Here is a 21163-nt window from a genome sequence, read left to right on the forward strand (position 1 = left end):
ACCCTAACCAAGCCAACAATTCAAAACCCGAACCAGCCAACTAAAGAGGAGATTGAAACCATCGAAGAATGGCAGACAAACGACCATTTGGTCATGTCCCTCATTACCAACACACAGAGCCCACCTCATTCTATGACGCTAACACCAATCCTAATTGGTGTAAGGCTATGCAAGAGGAACTCCAGGCTCTGAAAAAAAATGAAACATGGGATCTTGTTACCCTACCATTAAATAAAAAACCAGTTGGCTGTAAATGGGTATATAAGATCAAATATAAGCATGACGGTACCATTGAAAGATACAAAGCCCGGCTAGTAGCAAAGGGTTTTACCCAAACTTATGGTGTAGATTACCAGGAGACCTTTGCTCCAGTAGCCAAAATGAGCACAGTCCGTATTTTATTGTCTGTTGCTACTAACTCAGGGTGGAGCTTATTTCAGATAGATGTCAAGAATGCCTTTCTTCAAGGGTCTCTAGCCGAAGAGGTATACATGAAACTTCCACCAGGCCATACATTAGCCTCTGAGCCTTCCCTGGTATGTAAATTAAAAAAGGCAATCTACGGGCTGAAACAATCACCACGAGCATGGTATGCCAAGCTTAGTCAGTTTCTCTTAAAAATTAATTTCAGCAAGTGTACCTCTGACTCCTCTATGTTTGTTAAACACACTCACACTCATACTATAATTATTTTAGTATATGTGGATGATATTATTATTACAGGGAATAACAATGAGAAGATTGAGGATGTAAAACAGGCTCTAAAGAAGGAATTTGATATCAAGGATCTCGGTCAACTAACTTACTTTCTTGGGATAGAAATAGCCAAATCTCATAAAGGTCTATTCCTATCTCAAAGAAAGTATGTCCTGGATCTTCTGCAAGAAACAGGAAAAATAGGAGCCAAGCCTGTAGATACTCCAATGGAAACAAAAAACCGTCTCAATCTAGAGGATGGCAACCCTTTAAGTGACATAGGTCACTACCAGCGGTTGGTAGGAAAATTAATCTACTTAACTGTCACCAGGCCTGATATTAGCTATGCCGTAAGCATGATTAGTCAGTTTATGCATGCTCCCCGTACTTCCCACCTGGATGCGGTCGACAGAATCCTAAGATATCTCAAGGGTACTCCAGGTCAAGGTATTCTGATGAAAAATAATAATAATGCTAACACCGTTGCTGGTTTCTCGATGCGATTAGGCGGGTCGACGTAAAATCGACCTCGGATTCCGTGTCTTTGTAGGAGGAAATCGGTAGCGTGGAAAAGCAAAAACAATCAGTGTAATGAAGATCTAGTCGAGCCATGGCATCAACAACCAACGAGCTTATTTGGATTAAGCAAGTGCTTACTGACATTGGAGTAAAGTGCAAGGATCCAATGGAGATGTACTGTGACAACCAAGCAGCCAGACACATAGCATCAAACCCAGTCTTTCATGAAAGGACTAAACATATTGAAGTTGACCTCACTTCATAAGAGAAAAGGTCCAATCAGGAGAAATCACAACCCCGTTTGTCAGAAGCCACGATCAACTAGCAGATATCTTCACCAAGGCCCTAGACAAAGCAAGCCACCAAAGACTTCTAAGCAAGATGGGTTCTATCAACTTATTCGAACCCACCTTGAGGGGGAGTGTTGAAGCACCCAATACCTGCATAACTCAGCAGGCAAAGACCAACATTAAGGACCAACAGTCTTTAACTGCTGGTCAAGGCCTTAGATATCAAGATCATCACAGGCCTAGTGAGGGAAAAGGAGCAACACCTCTCCCCTAAGGGAAAAGGCTGCTTCTACCTTTTCCTAAACAAAAAATTACCGTTGCTACAAGTGTATATAACAGGATACACACTTTCTTTGTAAATTCAGAATTTTTAATCATCCTTTTATCAATAAAATCTCAGTTCTTCTACATTCGATTTTCCCACAAATATGCAAAGGAAGCGGAGGAGGAGGGGCAAAATAGGAAAGAGGAAAATGCGCCGGTAGTTCCTAGAATTGGTGCATTCTATATGCATGATGATCGATTTGGACGCAGGTGCTTACGTCACACAGTAATTGTAGTTCATTATGAGATCACACATTAAACATACATATGAGTTTTTGTTTTGAATCATTGTTATGCAGGAAATCAATCCAAAAGTATATCCAATGTTTGTTGTTTATATTCAGGCTTCAGGCACCATATCAATTACGAAATTCTGTTTTGAATTCTTTATGGCCTGCAGAAATTTGTTTGGTGCGCTTTTGAATTGACACTCCTAGTTTAGTTATGTGTTTACTTAAAACATTGTTCACATAAATAAATCTGCTAAAACATGGATTTTTCTTTTTGTACTTTTACGAAAAGAATTTAAAGCACTTTGCAATAATTCAAACAAGAAAAGATATGATATTTCTTTGTAGCGTCACCCTGCTTATATAATTCTATAAGACATGTTTAAATTTATTTTGTTTGTCACCGGAATGAATTAGAAGTTACTTGATAGGTGTTAATTTTTGTCCAGGAGAGAAAAATATAGGTGTTAATTTTGTAGTTCAACTCTGTTGTTGTATGTTATTTTATTAGTGCTACTATGAATATTATTATTGACATTTACTGATATCCATTTTTTTCCATAATGGGGATGCTTCATTTTCTCCCTTGTTGATGTGCTTAACCAAATTTATATATGTTCATTCAGGATTACTTCTGGCAGAAGGAAATTGCAGGAATTCAAAGATGAAAAGAAATGGCAACATGACAAGTTTGAAGAGATGACCAAAGTTCCGTCCACTTGCTGAATGCTGTTTCTGATTTCTGAAAACTTTTTTATATGGTGTTGGGAAGATAATTTAGATTGATCCATCTTTTATGGTTGAATTTAAGCATTTTGTCATGGTGTGACACACAGTATCTGGATTTATCTTCAGGGGTACAGGATTTCTGATGAGCATAATCAAGGATACTATGGACACCAGGGCAGAGGCTACCATATTAATGCCGACCAGTTTAAACCTAATGATAACTTTAACGGACAAAGCTACTCATCAAGACCTATAAAAGGGAGAGGACCTGTAAAGTGTAAACCTCTTAACAGCAGCAGTTATGTAGTTCCACTAACAAGAAATAAGGAGTAAGTTAATATGTTGTTTTCTTCCTTGTGTCACCTTTTGAGTAATAACAGCAGTAACAGACTAATAGTCATTCTTTCCAAAAATTTCAGATCCAGGAAGCCCCCTGGTATGAACTCAAATATCAATTCAACAATATTGTTGTCACATGCTTCAGAGATAGGTTCTGATTCACTCATCTCCAAGTCTAAGAAGATGTACCATCACGCAAGCTCTTCCAATCCTGGGATTTGTGTACCAAAGAAAAGGGATGTACAACCTAGAAAAACCGAAGGATATCTTCCAGGTGAGGACGTACGGTTGCCATGTCCCAATGCACATCTAAAGGGAAAGGATGTAAGCAGATATAATGTTGAATCTCTCCAATTGATAATTTCCCATCTGTCACTGACATCTTCTGACCAAGATGATAATTTCTCTTCGATGCGCTACCATCCTGCTGAACAAATATCTCCTGAAAGTCCAGTTTATTATCCTTCACAAGTGTATAATCACCAGTTTAGCTCACATTATGAGATTGCGCCTCAATCTTCATTTATAGCTCCATCACCAAGTGGATCCGATTTTGTAGTGGTGGCTAGCTCAAGGAAATCAGAAATGGCATGGTCTGGAAGAGGAATTGGCACTGCTCAAGGCTGTGGAACAGGTTCCCAATTTGGCGAAACCTATGGCCATCAAAACTTCATCACCACCACACCACTTATGCATAGTATGTTGTTTTTTCTTTTTCTTTTTCCTTGTACTTTTTGAAGTAGCAGTTTAACTACTTGCACTAGCAGCAACTGTGATTATAATTATTCACGGTCCCTTATCTTAGGCCTATACCAAAAAATACCTGAACCATCACCTTTTTTATGATTTTGATCCTTATAGTACTGTGATCATTGGAAGTTGGCACTCCCTGCCTTCATTTAATTTCAAATTTTGAAATGATTCTGAATGCAGCTATGCAAGTTATCAACCAGCTTGCTGTGGGGGATCTTATCGAGCTAGCTGCTGAAAGCAGTGCTGCTAGATATATGACTCAGATCCACATTGGTTTTGGTGATTCTGAGTTGACTCGATATGCTATCCCAAAGTTTTCTTTTGTAGGTTTCTTCTTTAGTTGCATTGCAGTCACCTGAAATATCAAAAAGTTTAGGATCTCAATCTAAGGTAGCTCCTTGGATAAACCAACCCACCAAAGGCAATAATATCACAAGATCTGTATCAGAATGTACTTTGTGTATCAATATGTTCTGGGTCATGGTCGTACCATGGTTACTGGAGAAAATTAAACTGGCTGAGGATTAGGATCTAATTCTTGCTGTCAGTTCTGTTTCAGTAGTGGTGCATATTTCTCTAATAAAACTGCAGTTTTTTTTTTGTTACTTCTTCTGCATTGGGTGTTTATTTGTCTTTAATCCTGTAACATAATTCATGCTCTATCCTCCTATATGAGGCAACTCACAGTTTTTATTTACTTCTGAGCATTTCTTAATTGCCAGGCCTCAGAAAATCGTTTCAATTTATCCTACTCTTCTCTGCCTTGGAATTTCATTTTAAGTGCCCCTCACTCTCTTGCTAAATGACAAAACTCTTACAGAAGTATATAACCAGTTTTTACAGTTGAAGTAAAACTCAGTTTTCTTCACTTCCTCAGCAGCAATGGAGCAGGTGCAGGAAGACCTGGTAAACCTCCAGATGGAATTGGTTAGTAAGATTATGACATTTTTGTCTAGCTACTGCTTGTTGCTTCATTATATGTTAGTTTACAGTTAATGATTCCAGATGCAGGCACTGCAAAGAATCAATACAGGCACCAAAGGATCAAGCCTCAAAGGCAAGTTGACTCTTCTGCCTATTTTTTAGCGGATGTATATGCTTACGCCAGTGCCTCGTGTCTATGTTTATTATACAGATATTCAAGGATGAAATTTTACACACTAAAGTGGACAGATTAGGTCATTTATAAATGAGCAGGTTGGCTTATTGATCCTTTGCAAATTGTATCTTCTATTGAATGAGCAGGTTGGTTTATTGATCCTTCCGCAAATTGTATTTTCTATTGTGAATTTTGAGATGCTTTAATTTTTGATGCCTCAGATCTTCCTTACCCTTATATTTCTAGCTACCTAGTCTTAATTACGGAGTACAGACCACATTACTCCGTGCACTGGTATGTGAATCTTAGCAGTTCAAGTGCTTGTTTTTAAGTTCATTACCTGATATGCATTTTTTTTCCTAATCTGTAAATACTTATTAATAATGTTTTACAATGTAGTTTTTGTTTAAAAGGCTGGATGTACTAATATAATTCTTTCTAATTTTTCAGCTATTTTTTTTCTTTATTATGTATTTCTGTTACTTTAATGTCTGGTTTATTATTGAAGAATACTCTTTTGACACTCACCTTTGCTTTTCTGTTTTATTTTTGATGTTTTATTCAATGAAATTGTGATTAGTGCTCTATTTGCTTAAAATCTATTAAAAGTTCATTTGCAAATGAATCTTCATGTTTGAATGTTAAATAATAACTATAGAACTCATTTAAAATGAAATAATGATTGTATTTCGAATAAATTGCAATAAAAAAATATTGAAAGAAAAATATGGGAGAAAAGAATAGAATAAAATGTCGAAATTGCAAAGATATTTTGATCCAATGAAATGTATTGATTTAATAATGTGAAACTTATTTAAAAATTTGATCTATTTTTCAGTTGTAACCAATTTTATAAATTTAATTATGTTACAAATTCAAACACATAAATTATGAAATTGCAAATAAATTGTTTTGGGATTTATTTGAACCAAATACAATGTATGTAGATGTAGGTGTAAGGTTTATGATGCTTAAGATCTATCTCCGGGTATGACAATTAGAGTCTTGATATTTTATTTTTCTATAGTACTTCAAATGATTTTTTTTTCAATCTTACGAGGAGCTCAGAGTCTGAGGGTTTATCGTTAGTTGTTGCTTTCTGTTCGTCTTTCCATGCTGAAGAAGTACGTCTTAATATGTATTTTGGGTATACATGAATTATAAATTTCTGTAAAGCTGATAATCCAACGCTGCTTGATTCATGTTGCATTTTTTGGTGTATCAGAAAGACGATTGATGGAAAAGAACTATTTGATATCGTACGGAGGCAGTTGCAAGCCTTCATGGAGCAAATGAACTGTCGGGACCTCCTACTCCTTTTTGTACAGATCACGGATACAGAATGACAAGTGGGGGAAACAAACTCAACACGGTTGCTTATCAAGTTTGAAGCTGCTGTATATACTTTTAGCTCTCTCTTATTTACACGCATACGCTCAAAGGCAATCTTCCTTTATGCTACTGATGGTCATGATACACAAATTCAAGAAACTATGCATTTTGCGGAGAGCCCCTTTCATGGTTAGTACAGAGCACTACTAGACTCTGATGCCAAGATAGGTTATTTTCAAATTTTATTATTTGAACTGCTTTCTAATTTCTAATCACTATTAGTCCAATGAGTTATTTAGAACCCTATGGACTAAACTAGTTGTTGCTCCCATCGTCCCCAACCTTCTCTCCAGATGCAGGTTTTGATGTGTGGGTGGGTATCACCTTCCTTACAAAATGTAAGGCCATTTTTGCACAAATATAATAAGCCACCGTCTACCTAAAAAAAATCTTGGTACCTGTATACATCTTGATTGGTTTATAACGATACATATTTTTAGACTTTAAAATTATCCTAATATATATTGTTTATTCAATTTCTAGATTCAATATATTGAAGAAGCTAAAAAAAAATCCTAAAAAGTTGGGTAGATAACTAGATCAAAGACATCTTTTATAATAATTTTGTTTACTTTACTTTATGGAAATCATATATTATCAGCAACTACCATTATGAAATAAAGCTCATCCCATTCTCATAAAATAAAATAAAAACAAAGTAACAAATAATAATGATAATGATAAAGTAACCAGAATGTATCACTACTCAACAAATTATTTCATTAGTGTTCAAAAAAAAATTATTAAGTTTACAAAATTTATTAAACTAAACTATCTGTAACTAACTAAATTTTCTTCTTTCATTTTTACATTTCTATAATATATCATATATTATATCCCTCTTGCTGCAAATTCTGAATCCAAACTTTTCAAAAATCCTTAAATACATTTGATTTTCTAATTTTTTAATGTTTAAGGTTTTATGAAAACGTTAAAGAAAAAATTTATCAAAATATTGTGGAAAAACTTTTGTAATTTTTGATCAATTTTTTCTTAATTATTTAAATTTTCTATCTATACAAGGATATCAAACTTTTCCTATTTTATTCTTTCTAAATTCTGTATAATATTTTTACATTTTTTTTAACTACATCAAATGAAAATCCACTTTTAAAATCTTATTCAAATTAATATATATATATATTTACCATTCGATTAACCTTATGAGTTGGTTATTTACATCTTTAAGCTCTTTACATATATTAATGAAATTAAACCTAAATTTCGTGGAAATCATATTGGTCTTCTAATTCAACAACTAATATTTAAACTAAACATTTATTTTTAAAAATTAACCTTTTATTTAAATAAATACTACATTTATCATAAAATATATTAAATAAAAGAATTCATTTTTGTAAATGAATTCTATTTGAGACACTGAAAACTAACAACGCAGTACTTCCAGTCTTCCGTTCTATTTTTATCTACCATTTGTAGGATGGTCATTAAACAAAATTTATATATACATGCTTATAAAAAATGTACACATCAATTCATTACTTTTCTTCTCGTTATTGTAATTAGTTGGTTAATCTTATTATATATATAACAAGACATTTATGACTGAATAAAATTTACGACTATAAAAAGATTATAATTTAATGAAGTATTAAGATTTTTTTTTTAACTTAATATTTAATATTGTTGGTAAAATAATAGGAATGAGAAATAAGATACATTATTATCTTAACATATTATAAAAATAAAATTAAAGGAATAAAATAATAATATTGTAAAACAAATATAGCATAATATATATTTAAAATATATATATATATATATATATATAAAATATTTTTTAAAATAAAACTTGAGAAATTTATAATTAATTACAAGATAGAATGTATTCTCATTGATTCTGGTCAAATGTGTTCAGGCCTGATCCTGCAAGACAATAAGAGCGAGGAAAGAGTGTCAGTAGAGAGACTAACAAGGCCACTCCAACGAGCAAGCAAGTGTGGGTTCATAAAAAGGAAGGAAAAGAACAAAGAACAAAAGGTTTAAGAGTTAGGGTGATTTTCCCTAATTTCTCTCATCATGTATTCTATATAAATACATATGAGATAAGGATAGGATTTTAGGAGATTTTTGCTCCTATTGGTCCATCCATTTCCTTCTTCCTCATTAGTTGCTTCTCTTAGTACTATAGTCAGTTCATTGGCTGCTGGTACTGTGTTGTTTAGAGACGGACACAAGTCTTATTTTTGTTGCTTTGGCCTTAAGTTGGATTGTTAGATGATTTGTCGGGTCTTCTAGATCAGATCTTTTCCAATGGAAGTTTTCATGATTACTGTCGGTGATGACATGCATAGTAGGAGGAGCCCATTTAGTCTCTTACCTTTTCGGTTTTGTATGCTTGAGAGACTATGTGCAGTCTCTATGGAGATCCATCAGTCTTACTGCTAATGACTCGATATCAATATCTATATGAAACTATTCTAAATTGTAACAGGAATTTTTTATAATTATGTAAAAATTATTTTTATATAAAATATCACTATAGAGATATTTTATTTTATATATATATAGTGGTGCATTACAGTTGGTGATTAGCGAAAACAGTCCGAGTGAGGAGAAGCTGAGAGGGTGCTTCTTAGATGAAAGACATGTTCTCTCAATTTTCGCTGTATCCTTTTATCCTCTGCTTCTTAGATGCTCTACCACATGAAATTCTTGCACCCAACTTTTATTGGTTCCATTATATATATGAAAAGGTCATGTGACCAACATGAATTCACTAATTCTAGCTTTTTTTATTATTATTTTTTAATTCTCCTTCAAAATTCGTCTTCTTCTTTGATCCATTATAAGAAACATTCATCACATGGACCAACCTGTGTGGAGAATAGACCCACTAATAACCTAAAAGAAAAAAGAAAAGAAAAGAAATTTTTTAATCTTTCAATAATTTAATACCCTTATGAGCTCATGGTCTCCAATAATTCATAGCTTCTTGTCCCATTTCCACTATTATGTATTGAAATTGAATGTTCCAACACAGTTGTCCAACACCTTCTGCAGTGTTTTTCGACTATTAATCTATAAATTACCCACTTTCTCTTTTATCTACCAATTCATGTATAGCCTATCTGAAATAGAAATGTCTACAATCTCATAATGGTATAAGAGATATTACATCTGTGTAATATTCTATTCCTAAACACTTGTTTTGACCTAATATGCTCAGTGGGGGCATGCAAAACAAAGATGCTTATCCAGACTAATTTACACACATTTTTTACTACCAGCATGACATGTTATGAAGTTTGATGTTTCTACTTCCACTATTGGGTGGCGGTGACCCTTGTCTTCTCTTCCTTTTTGCTTCACCTCTTGAGCATCATGAAATGACCTTTTCTTTTCTTTCTTTCCTTTTTTTTTTTTTTTTGTTTTCTTTGGGGCTTACAGTGAAATAGGCATTTATATCCCTTGCCTTTAGTGCATGTTATATGTGTTCCCCCACTTTTAGTTCCATACTATACTCCATTGCTGATTAATTAAATTTCATTCTCACATGAAAGTTCCCTCCTTCCAAGCCTTTTTATCGAAGGTAGAATAGATCCCGTCTTCTTTTAGTTCATCACATGACACGATCTCTATTTGGGTTCTTGAGTACCTTTTTTTCTCTACATTTTAATCAGCGATCTATACATGAAAATAGGTCATCAATCATAATAATGTCTTTTCTTTTTCATAAGTTTCTTTTGGGTTGCTCTATCTTCTGAGCTTTTTTGCCTTTCCCAACAAAATCTGACCTTTGTTCAGTCTATAATGCATGCTGCTGGTGTGCCATAAAGTGGTGTTTTTTAGGTATATATTTAAATATAAAGAGATAGAGGGGTTAGCTTCTTTGATTTGTTTTGATTTCTATTGGTAGGGAAGAAAAATATTCTTTTGTAAAAATGGGCAAGCTCAGTTTTGGCAAGGTATTGGATTGCCTTTGTCTTACCTCAGGTACAAGCTCATGCTTCTGCATGAATTCTTTGGAAAGTGAAAATGAAATTGAGAAAACACCTCTGATAGCAAGTGAAAAAGGCCACGGACAGGTCCTGAGATTGAAAGATGTTGTTTCTGGTAATCAAACATTGGCATTTCAACTAAAACCCAAGGTTAGTTCATTCTCTTATCTTCTCTTTCTCAGAGCTGTTTCATCCTGTTATTAACTTATAAAAGAAACGGGAATTTAAAATTATCAGAAATTGACTCGCAGGGATCCACCAATTTAACATTTTCTTACCAACTATTTATGCTTAATGTAGATGGTGGTGCTAAGGGTGTCTATGCACTGCATTGGCTGTGCAAGGAAGGTTGAGAAACATGTTTCAAAGTTGGAAGGTACCTGAAATAATCCCCTTCTATTTTCCTTTTATAATAATCACTTCCTCCTTCCCAAATTTTGTTTAGCAAATCACCCAGTAATTAAGTTTTATAAGAGAATGTCATTTAACTCCATAGACATTTCTACTGCCTTACTTTTCTACCTGACATACTGTCTGTGATCTCGTTCAGAAAGAACACTTCATTGTATGCTCTGTCATACATTCAATCTCAACTCTGATCATCACCATTTTCTTCTGTCAAATTAGCTTACAAACCAGGGTTTCAATGGGATAAATATTTTAAAAAGATGTCATTAACATAGATGGAGTTTTCCTTTTTCCTGTTTTATTTATCGTGCAGATACATACTTATAGAATAACCTTGTCTCACTCTCACTCTATATAATATGTGATAAAACAGGAGTGACTTCGTACAAAGTAGACCTAGAAAGCAAAATGGTGGTTGTAATTGGAGACATAATTCCTTTTCAAGTGCTAGAAAGTGTCTCCAAGGTGAAAAATGCTGAGCTTTGGAATTCTCCATCCTGATCATTTTGTTTGTATCCATACATGATTCCACCTCATGAATACCACTACATATATGATATGTGTATCCTTATTATTTATACATAAATATTCTTTTGCTGTTTATTTTTATTTATAATAGCTTATTATAATATATATACCTTGTATGATACACATGCCAAGTCTCCCATCTTTTCTGTCTAAATTAGTTACTTATTCCATCTGTTGCATTTTTCTTTTAGCTTTGTTTTGTTATGGGTGCAACTAATGCTCAAGGCCATTAACATTTTCCTAATTTATATCAGGGTTGAGATTTGTTTTGTTCATGGTTAACCTATATATAATATGAATTGCAGTATGAGATATCATGCTCTAAGACTAGAAAGAAACAAAAAACAATTATGTACCCAATAACACAAAGAAACCAGATAAATCTAAATACAATACAATAATGAATAGAAGTAAAAGTCTGAGAAGATTAGCTTGAAAGTAGTTTCAGTGTCCCAGTCAAGCTCCAGTAAGGATTTTGGGTTGGGGACCCAAATTGGTGTAGCCAAGAATCTTTCTGCTTTTGATGGTGGTGCAGTGCTGGATGCTGTAGCTCCAGGCAAACACAGAAGATAAATAATGTGTCCTCTGCAGCAAACAAGATAAATCATCTTCAAGATTATAACTATTTAGCATCAAAGATTCTGAATCAAAAACCTTAGGCCATCATCAATTATTGGAAATATATATATAGCAGCTTGTGCACTTCTGCTGGTCTTAATCTCACAATTTTTTGGACAGAACAAAAAGGATATAGCATGTCGGAAGAACATCGTAAATAATGGGCAAGATGTACCATAGACCCTTTTTTTATACAGAGGACAACAATGACAAAAAAAAAAAAAACATAAACTTTTATTATTTAGTTTTTTTAATATATTATTTTTTATTTTTATTTCACAAACATCTAAACTTATTTTTATAATATTTTATTTTTTCTCGATTACTTTCAGAGAAACTTAAATTTTATTTTATGATGATATTAGAATATTTAATGCTTAATATACATTGACGTGTAGAACGAGATCATATATTAAAACGTATTTAAATATCTCAATGAAATATTTAAATATTATAAAAAAATGATCCATTTACAACGTTAAATTAAAAATTAAGGTATTAAAATAATCAAATGGCCAGAATTTAAGTGTCTAAATATGAATCCAAACGTAATAAAATTTGAGAATAAATGACATATAATATTAATTAATTTTATTTTTTTTATTACATATCCATCTTAAAATAAAATCACTTTACAAATTAATTTTAAATATTTTTCTATTACATATCCATCTTTATGTTAATCAATTAAGTATAATAATGTTGGATTATTAGTTAATATAACTCCTTTTTATTGATAATATGGTTGTCTCAGTTTATCTAAGAATTTGTTGGTACAAAGAACATATATAATTTTTAAATAAAATTTTAATGTTATTGATAAGGAGTAGTCTGATTGTAATTACGTGCGTAAGTGGGTCAAGTCAAATTGAGTACTAATCTAATTAAGCTTGACTAATAAATTTAATATTTAAAAAAAATTGACATATAAATCATTTAATTATTATATTTAAATTAATTATAAAATTTTATAATTTCTGATATGCACAGAATTGTATATAAAATTATATATTTTTAAATATCTATCATATATATAATAAAAGTAAATAATTTATAAAATATAAATATAGATAATTATATATAATTCATGTTAAAACTATCAAGTTTTATTAGCTATCATATATTATAATGAGATTAAATATATATATATATATATATATATATACATTTAATCTAGTAGATAAGGTTTATAGATGTTATGGATAGATCAAGCTTAAAGCATAAAAATAATAGGTTTGATGAAAATGATCAACAAACAAGAAAGGCTAAAACGGATTCGTATAATTTATTTACATAGGTTCATAACAATACATGTCTTCTTAGGGTTGCAAGTTTAAATTTCACTCTCTGCATAATAGTTAATTTCTTTTTCCAATTAAGTCTAAGCTCAATTAAGCTTGCGAGCTAGCTCGAATTGAATATTATAAAACTCGAACTTGGCTTGATTAATATTGAGTAATCTAAGTATTTTTCGATTAACATTGAATTAATCTAAATATCTTTCCAGTCGATGCTAAGTAACTCGTAAGTTGACTCGAACCTCTAATTGTAATTGATATTTTCACATAGGATTAGTTTTTTTTTTCTATAGAAGTTAAAATTGAGATTACAAGCTACAAGCATTTTAAGAAAATTAAATATTTTTAAATAATGTAAAATAAAAAAATTAAGTTCTTAAGCAAACACAAAAATAATAATTTTTAAAATATCTTCTCTTAGAGTATTCTTAATTACAAGTAATTAATAAATTAATTAGAATCCTTTATTATCTAAGTAAAGATGTTCAAAAATTCTTATAAGATACCGAAATTCTAATCCTAAATGAATGATTAAGATTTTATTATCCAATAAATAAGCATGTAATTTTTTTATTAAAAGCTAAGTTACATTAAAGTTTAAAATATAAAATTTTGATAATATGAATAATTGTAAGATTTCAAATTAAAAAACTGGAAAATCAAAATTTCAAGTAATAAAATAATAAAATTTGGAAATTTTTAGAATTTTAAATCTCAACGGAAAAACAGATTTTGTTATGAGAATTTAGAAGGCTTTCAAGTTCAAGAATTTCGTTCAATGTTCGCTGCATTTGAGACAATAGAGAAGACACTATCTATTTCTTCTGAGTAATTCGTTGTTCATTTGGTCTTCCATTGACAGAGATTGAAAAAGAAAATACAAATCACGTCACATCCTTATTGCAATACTTTTCTCTTCTCCTTTGATGCATTTCTTTAAATTCTTTTTTTGGTCTCGGCTTAACATATATCTCTGTCTATATACTAAATCGATAAATAATTGAAATATATTTATTATATGTGTTAATTATCAAATAATAAAGTATAAAACGCTCAAAAAATACATATTCTATTACTTGTGGTGTATATATAAAATCTAGGTAATAATCATCCAGTAATAAAGTGTAAAATACTCATAAAATATATATTCTATTAGTTGTGGTGTATACACAAAGTCTAGATAAATATTTTTTTTAATAAAAAAAAACTTTCGATTTATTTTAGCACCCCAAAACAAAAGTCTTTTTCCTTTAGTTTATAGATAAATATTTTTTTTACACTGTGTTAAATATATTTTAAACAAATTATAAAATTTAATTAAAAATTCAAATTCATCATAAGTACATTAAATTAATAAATTATTTAAATGAATTTCAAACTATTAAATTCACAAAATTATTAAATAAACTATCCGTTATGAAATAAATTTATTTCTTTCTCTTTTATATTTCTATATAATATTTTATACTTACCTTTAGTGCAAATTCTGAATCCAAATATTTTAAAAATCTTTAAAAATATTTTATTTTCTAATTTTTTAGTGTTTAAAATTTTATGAAAACGTTAAAGAAAAACTTTATGAAAATTTTCTGAAAACTTTTTGTAGATTTTATACAATTTTTTCTTAATTATCCAAATTTTCTATCAGTATAAGGATATAAAATTTTCAGAAATATTTTAGAATCAATAAAAATATAGTTTTTTGTTGTATAATTTCTTTTAAAAAGTATTCTCTTAAAATTTAAAGTATAATATTTTAATTAATTTTCGATAGTTTTCTTAGAATATAATCAAAACTGTATTTTAAAATTAATTTTTTCAATAAAAACAAAAATATAGAAATATTTTCTTTTTTTTTTTTCAATAAAAGATATCGAGATTAGGGAACCGTGCTGATGATTGAGGTCTATGAGGCTCTGCTAAATTCATTTGGACCTTTATGTTGACCCAGTTAAACCCATTGGGTTCGTCCAAAGAAAGAAACTTAAGCCCATTGGGTAACCGTAAAGCTTATTTTAAGCGGCGTCGTTTGTCTTGTCCACATGGTCAGATATTATCTAGCCAACGTCAATTTTCTTTCTTTTTTTTTTTTTTTGTTTTGTTTTTTTGGATATCTTCTTCCCAAACAGTTAGTTCCTTAAAAAACACTCCTCAAAGAAAAGAAAAATCTCACTCCCCAAAACGACATCGCAATGACGAAACTTCTCTCTCTCCTCTCGCTCCTCCTCCTCCTCCTCGTCCTAGTACCTCTCTCCTCTCAATCAACAATCGCAGGAAACCCGCCGTCTGCGGCCCACACCGAGCTAACAAATTACGGCTTCCCGATCGGTCTCCTCCCGGCCTCCGTTGTCAACTACAATCTCAATCAAACCTCCGGCGACTTCTCCGTAAATTTCGGTGGTTCGTGTAAAATCACGCTACCTCCAGACAATTACTTGGCCACGTACTCTAAAAAGGTGACCGGTAAGATTGTTGCGGGCCGGATCGCGGAGCTGGATGGTATACGGGTGTGGGCATTTTTCAAATGGTGGTCTATAACAGGAATTAGGTCAAGCGGTGAGGATTTGGTTTTTGAGGTTGGAATGGTTACTGCTAAATATCCGTCTAAGAATTTCCTCGAGAGTCCTCAGTGTGAAGGCAAGCACTCCGCTTCATGAGAGGGCAGGTTCGTGTTTTCATATTATTTGGAATTTAATTTATTACCTAATTATGTCTTTTAGCTGTTTTGTGCAATTATTTTTTATTTCATTTGAATTGTTTATTGTTTATGTTTTTAGCTGTTTGGTTAAGTTATTAATTTTATTTTATGGCAGTTATTGTCTAATTACATTTAAGAATTTATATTCTTGCTCCCAAAGAACCTGCTCATAATTCTTTCAAAAGAAAAAGAACTTGCTCAAATGCAAGACTTCCATTCAGTTGGATTTTATTTAATTTAGATCGTATTTATAAATATGAATTTAGTTCCGTTAACTTACTCTGATAATCATAATATACCATACTTGTTAGTTTTAATCCGTTCTACCTGAAACAGTCGAGATCTTTTGTTTTAAACTAAGATTCGAAATCAAATTATTTTTAAAAAAAAAAAAAAAAAAACTCTATTTTATTGTATTCAAAATATTAGTTGTTCCAGCTTATTTGGGCACATTTTGGCCGAGATTATTTTTTATACAGTTGATTCTTTTCTTTTATAATTAATACCGTTGATGAATTAAGATTTTATTAAATATTAGAATTATTAATTTATTAAATTTATGGAGAATGAAACTGTAAAATAGTATGGGAGTAAGATTTTTTTTACGTGTTTATATAAACTTGTTCATTAAATTTAGGGCTAATTATAATCATGAGCTTCAATGCTTTTTAATTTTGATAATTTCAGCACCAACTTTATATTTACTTGGACACCATGTCAAAAATTCTACCTTTCTTTAATTGCTAATAAAATCATGAAGTTTAATTTTCTTTATAATTTTATCAACAATGTTTTAAATTTTAAAAAATCTAGTACATAAATACTAGTTTTAATTAAGATTAGTGAATGATAAATTTAATTACAATAATAAAAAATTAAAAATAAAATCTCTGGTAATTAATATACAATTTAATTAAATAAGAAAGTTATGCATTTAACTAAAATAAAAATATAAAAAATAATAAATAGAAAGGGTAAAATGGAGATTATTTTTTATTTTTAAATTACTAAATTTTTTAAAAGATTATATATGTGATTTTAATATTAATACTAATTAATTATAAAATTATAAATTGTTATGACTTATAATCTAAAATTTTATAATTAATCAATATTCATATGAAGATTTTGCATGACCAATACTTAATGTTTAGAATAATCTAAAATTTAATTTTTCTCTTCATAAGATATGAAAAATACTTTTTATAATTTTATTTTAATCTTCTTTAAGATATGGTTAATATATGTTACTTATTAGTGTTAATAAGGTAGGAGAATTTTTTTTGGTGAGTTCCTATGATCTTTCACATTTTGTCTAATTATTTTATAAAAGATAAAACTCATAATAGGTGGAGAAAGGTCTTAAATTCAAGACCTCTAATTCCAAAGGCAAAACACATGGCTTTCTTATTGCAATTAAATTTTATATTAATCACTAAATATTTTTCTTCAATGTAAGATGGATGGAAACTGAAGCAGGATAAATCATTTGTAACATTTCTCCATAGTCCGTAAGTGCAATATTTTTAAAGAATCTACGACAGGCACATCTTAACAACTATTTTTGGACGTTGCTTGGCTATACAAACAAGCTCATTCTTACTCTTCTTGGGAACTCACAGCATAAATGCTGAAGTATTGCAAATACCTTTGAAACTTTATATGATTCTTCATGTTTTATATGCTTATCCTTTTCGGTATTGAATTGCAAACTGATGAACTTTCATCTTTCGTTTCCCCTTGCAGGGTCTGTCTGTTGGATGCATTCATATTTCATTTCATGTTTTTCTGTCCTAAGCTAGAAGGCTTTATGCAGATTCAATAAATTATTATAAGGCAGTTGTATTATCTAGTGTACAATGATCTGGAACCTCATGCATAGCTTTAGATCTGTATATATGCCACTTGAAGTAATGCTAATCTTATTTGGACTTGCATATTGTGATAGTTCTTACGGTATTGTTTTGAAATTATTTGTTGTTGGAGCACTGCAATTGATGGAGAAAAATTTAATCTAATATAAAGCAAAGCTTGTCCTTGTTGTGCCTATAACTTGGATGCTTTTTGCAGTTCTATATAATGGCAATGAATTAGTTTTATAGATCCATGTTTGGATGGAGAAGTTAGAAGATTACGGTAAAGCAAAAATGTGAATTACTGAAAACTCCTGCTGTTTCAAGTGATGGAAAACAGTGGACATGAAAATGGTTTGAAGAATGTCAATATCATTACCTTATGGCATGGTGGTCACTTTTGAAGCGTTTTCCTATTGAACACAATTTTCTTTATATAAAAATTGATGTAAACTTTCCTTGGAAATGAGATGAGAAGAAAATGTAAAAGCAATTCCGATCGATTCTATTTCAAATGATGGTGTGTAGAATTTCATGAAAATCCTCAAGTTATTTGAAGCAATGTAAATGCTGTTCTTTCAATCTAAAAATGCAAGTTATTGTAACTCATCATTTTCATAAGAGAAATATAGATGTTTTATGTATAGAAAATAAGAATATGGTGTTTGTGCATTTGTTTCATTTTACAACTGCTTCGGTTGGCATTTACTGTGTTTGAATATGAGCTCAATATATTTGGGTCTAACCCTTTCATATCTTCTTCTGATGCAAATAAATTTCCTTTTTTTTTTTCTTTTTAAACAAAATTATATTCCACAGAGATAGTTATTTTTAGAGATTTTCATATTATAGTAATTAGAACCTCAATTGTTAAAATCATACCAAATAATTTCCGATCCATCACGGTATTAAAAACTTTCATCAAGCGGATACGCATCGGTCGCCATTTTTAATTATAAAGGATATGAGGATCTTGTTTTACCATACAGAAGCAGAAACTCTTAATGTAGTTAAGATGATTACCATTCCTAATTATAAAGGATCTTGTTTTTTCCATGCAGAAGCTGAAAATGTAGTTAAGATGATGGTTTTTCAAATTAGGAAGTTGGATAGATTTTAATGTGCTTGAGAAATGACGTGTTTTAGCATAAGATAATCAGAAGTTGCTTCAATTCAAACTGCCGTTCATTAGAGTGTTTTAAGAGTATAGCATTTAGTTCCTCCAAAAAAAAAAAAATTTATAGCATTTAGAGAGGTAGGATGAATTCATGATCTTAGAATTTACTCTACAATTAAAAAAAAAAAAATTGTAGAATTCAGAGTCATACAAGAATTCGTGTACAGCTTTATATATTCATTGGCTGATCCACATGGTAAGAATTTGGCAGAGGAGTTTTTGTTACACAAATCTCAGGCTTGGCAAATGGCAGCAGAGCATTGATGAGCAAATCAATTAGAATGAATGGGCAGGCAGTACAGTAGCTTCAAATTGTGGATAATGGAGCTCTCATAAATGGTCTCCCTTTATAACACCAAATATCGAGGAAAACTCATGGCTGCCAACACATAATCAATCCTTTTTTTTCTCCCTCCTTTGTCTTCTTCAGCAGCTGGTTTGGTTTTGGACCACAGTAGCCAAAACTGTTAGGTGCCGAGTAGCATCACAGCAAACAAAGTCTTTATCCATGCAACTGTCTTGTCCTCAAACACCATTTTTAAAAATACGTCTGTTTTCAAATTGAAGCAGATGCCACGCCACTTCTTCCAATTTTAACAACTACATACATATACAACTGGGAGTCGCAGCATTGCAGGCGTGTGTGTTTGTTTGTTCTTGGCCCCATCACATGATCACAATATGCAATTGGGTCCCCATTTACAGCAAATTATTTCCTTCAAAGCTGGAAAATAGGATGTTAGGAGCGGTAATGGGAGGCCGAATTTTCAGATTCCCATCCCCTCTGCACAAAAAATTGGGCAGATTCAAGGTGATTACGGCTCGGTCAATAAAAAACGCCGATCGGTTTATTACAAATTCCTTTTAAATTAAAAATCGAGAATTAAATAAATTGCAGTTTAGTTAATAGATTAAACTAGTGGGTGCACTGCAACTTTTTCCTTCACACTAATGCTGATAACGTTCTCTTTATTGCATTTTTTTAGCTTCTTTTTCATTATTAATTCTAAATTTATTATAAATAATAATTGAAAAAAAGAATAAACTCAATTGTATTGTTGTTAAAATTATTTAATTTTCAAAATAATTTTATTTTAATAACTCCATTCTATTTTGTCTTTTTCTAATTTTAATACTTAACTTTTCTATTTTAACTCTTTTTTTAACATGAATAACGCATATATATATATATATATATATATATATATATATATATTTTTTTTTCATAACACTTGTTTATAGATAAAATTTTAGGATGGACTAAATATAACATATCTAGAATTTTACTTTTTAATTTTTATTTAAATATTATTTTAATTAAATATGATAAGGAAAAATTTAATTTTAGTTTATTTGAATAAAATTATATTATTCAGTATAGACTTATTTTAACTACAATTATAAAAAAATTTCAAGAAAAATAAAATAATAAATCACAAACTTATATATAATATAAAAATAATAATTATATTATTAATAATATTAAATATCAATTGCTAAAATTATATTCTAAATAAATAATTTAGTAATTAAAGTCGGCTATTTCTAATCATTTCAATTATTATAAATTTATAAATGATAGAGGTGCACTAAAACAACGAATGCATGAAAATTACAAAATTAAGAATTTTAATCGTAAATAAAAAAATTTAAAATTAGATTAATAATGATATTTAAAGAAAACTTATAGCATTGATGAAGAATGTAAAAATGGAGCGGAATCATAAAAAGCAGCAAAAATCATCGTTTGACATGGCACACTGCCACACACTATTATCTCTTTTTTCCGTTGTATTCTTCTTTTTCTTTTGACTGATTCCTAACTATCCATTGACACGTGTTAGACCATTTGTTGGCTTTTCTTCTGAATCCTACGAATCCCTCTAAACCCAATCCCCAATTACCTTCATAAATCGAATTGATTAATTAGTCATTGACAGTCCGATAACAGCTCAAACTAGACTCAACTTAATCCAACGGTCCATATCTCACCAACGCACGATTCGAATTTCCACATATTATTATTTGCTGAATATCATGAATTTAATTAGTAATTGCTGATTACTCGATGAATTTCTTATTCCTTCTTTTTACCAAGCGCAGTCAATTTGTGTGTAAAACACTCACCAGTCATAACAAAAGACTGTGGTGGTTCACGTACTTTTTCTGTTGTACGCAACAACCACCCTCCCCGCTTTTTAAAACTGATATTTTTATATCCAGACGCGTACGATCAGCGCGTTAGATATT

At 30.7% G+C, this 21163-nt stretch overlaps 3 protein-coding genes across 3 annotated transcripts; all 3 read left to right on the forward strand.

Annotated features, from left to right (window-relative positions):
• The first annotated feature begins 1306 nt into the window (after window positions 1–1306).
• LOC112534125 (protein MLN51 homolog) lies at window positions 1307–8613 on the forward strand. The gene is made up of 10 exons (XM_025156725.2): window positions 1307–1462; window positions 1906–2039; window positions 2686–2767; window positions 2915–3117; window positions 3208–3824; window positions 4758–4807; window positions 4886–4937; window positions 5016–5273; window positions 6205–6500; window positions 8251–8613. The coding sequence occupies exons 1-8, from the start codon at window positions 1307–1309 to the stop codon at window positions 5027–5029; spliced, it is 1308 nt and encodes a 435-aa protein (XP_025012493.2). The 3' UTR covers window positions 5030–5273; window positions 6205–6500; window positions 8251–8613.
• Window positions 8614–9550: 937 nt separating this feature from the next.
• Window positions 9551–11538, forward strand: LOC8278600 (protein SODIUM POTASSIUM ROOT DEFECTIVE 2). The gene is made up of 3 exons (XM_002515538.4): window positions 9551–10483; window positions 10634–10709; window positions 11115–11538. The coding sequence occupies exons 1-3, from the start codon at window positions 10277–10279 to the stop codon at window positions 11240–11242; spliced, it is 411 nt and encodes a 136-aa protein (XP_002515584.1). The 5' UTR covers window positions 9551–10276; the 3' UTR covers window positions 11243–11538.
• Window positions 11539–15284: 3746 nt separating this feature from the next.
• LOC8278599 lies at window positions 15285–17820 on the forward strand. The gene is made up of 2 exons (XM_002515537.4): window positions 15285–15850; window positions 17630–17820. The coding sequence occupies exon 1, from the start codon at window positions 15378–15380 to the stop codon at window positions 15840–15842; it is 465 nt and encodes a 154-aa protein (XP_002515583.1). The 5' UTR covers window positions 15285–15377; the 3' UTR covers window positions 15843–15850; window positions 17630–17820.
• The last annotated feature ends 3343 nt before the right edge of the window (window positions 17821–21163 follow it).

The sequence above is a fragment of the Ricinus communis genome, chromosome 3, assembly GCF_019578655.1.
Source record: "Ricinus communis isolate WT05 ecotype wild-type chromosome 3, ASM1957865v1, whole genome shotgun sequence".
Classification (NCBI taxonomy): Eukaryota; Viridiplantae; Streptophyta; class Magnoliopsida; order Malpighiales; family Euphorbiaceae; genus Ricinus; species Ricinus communis.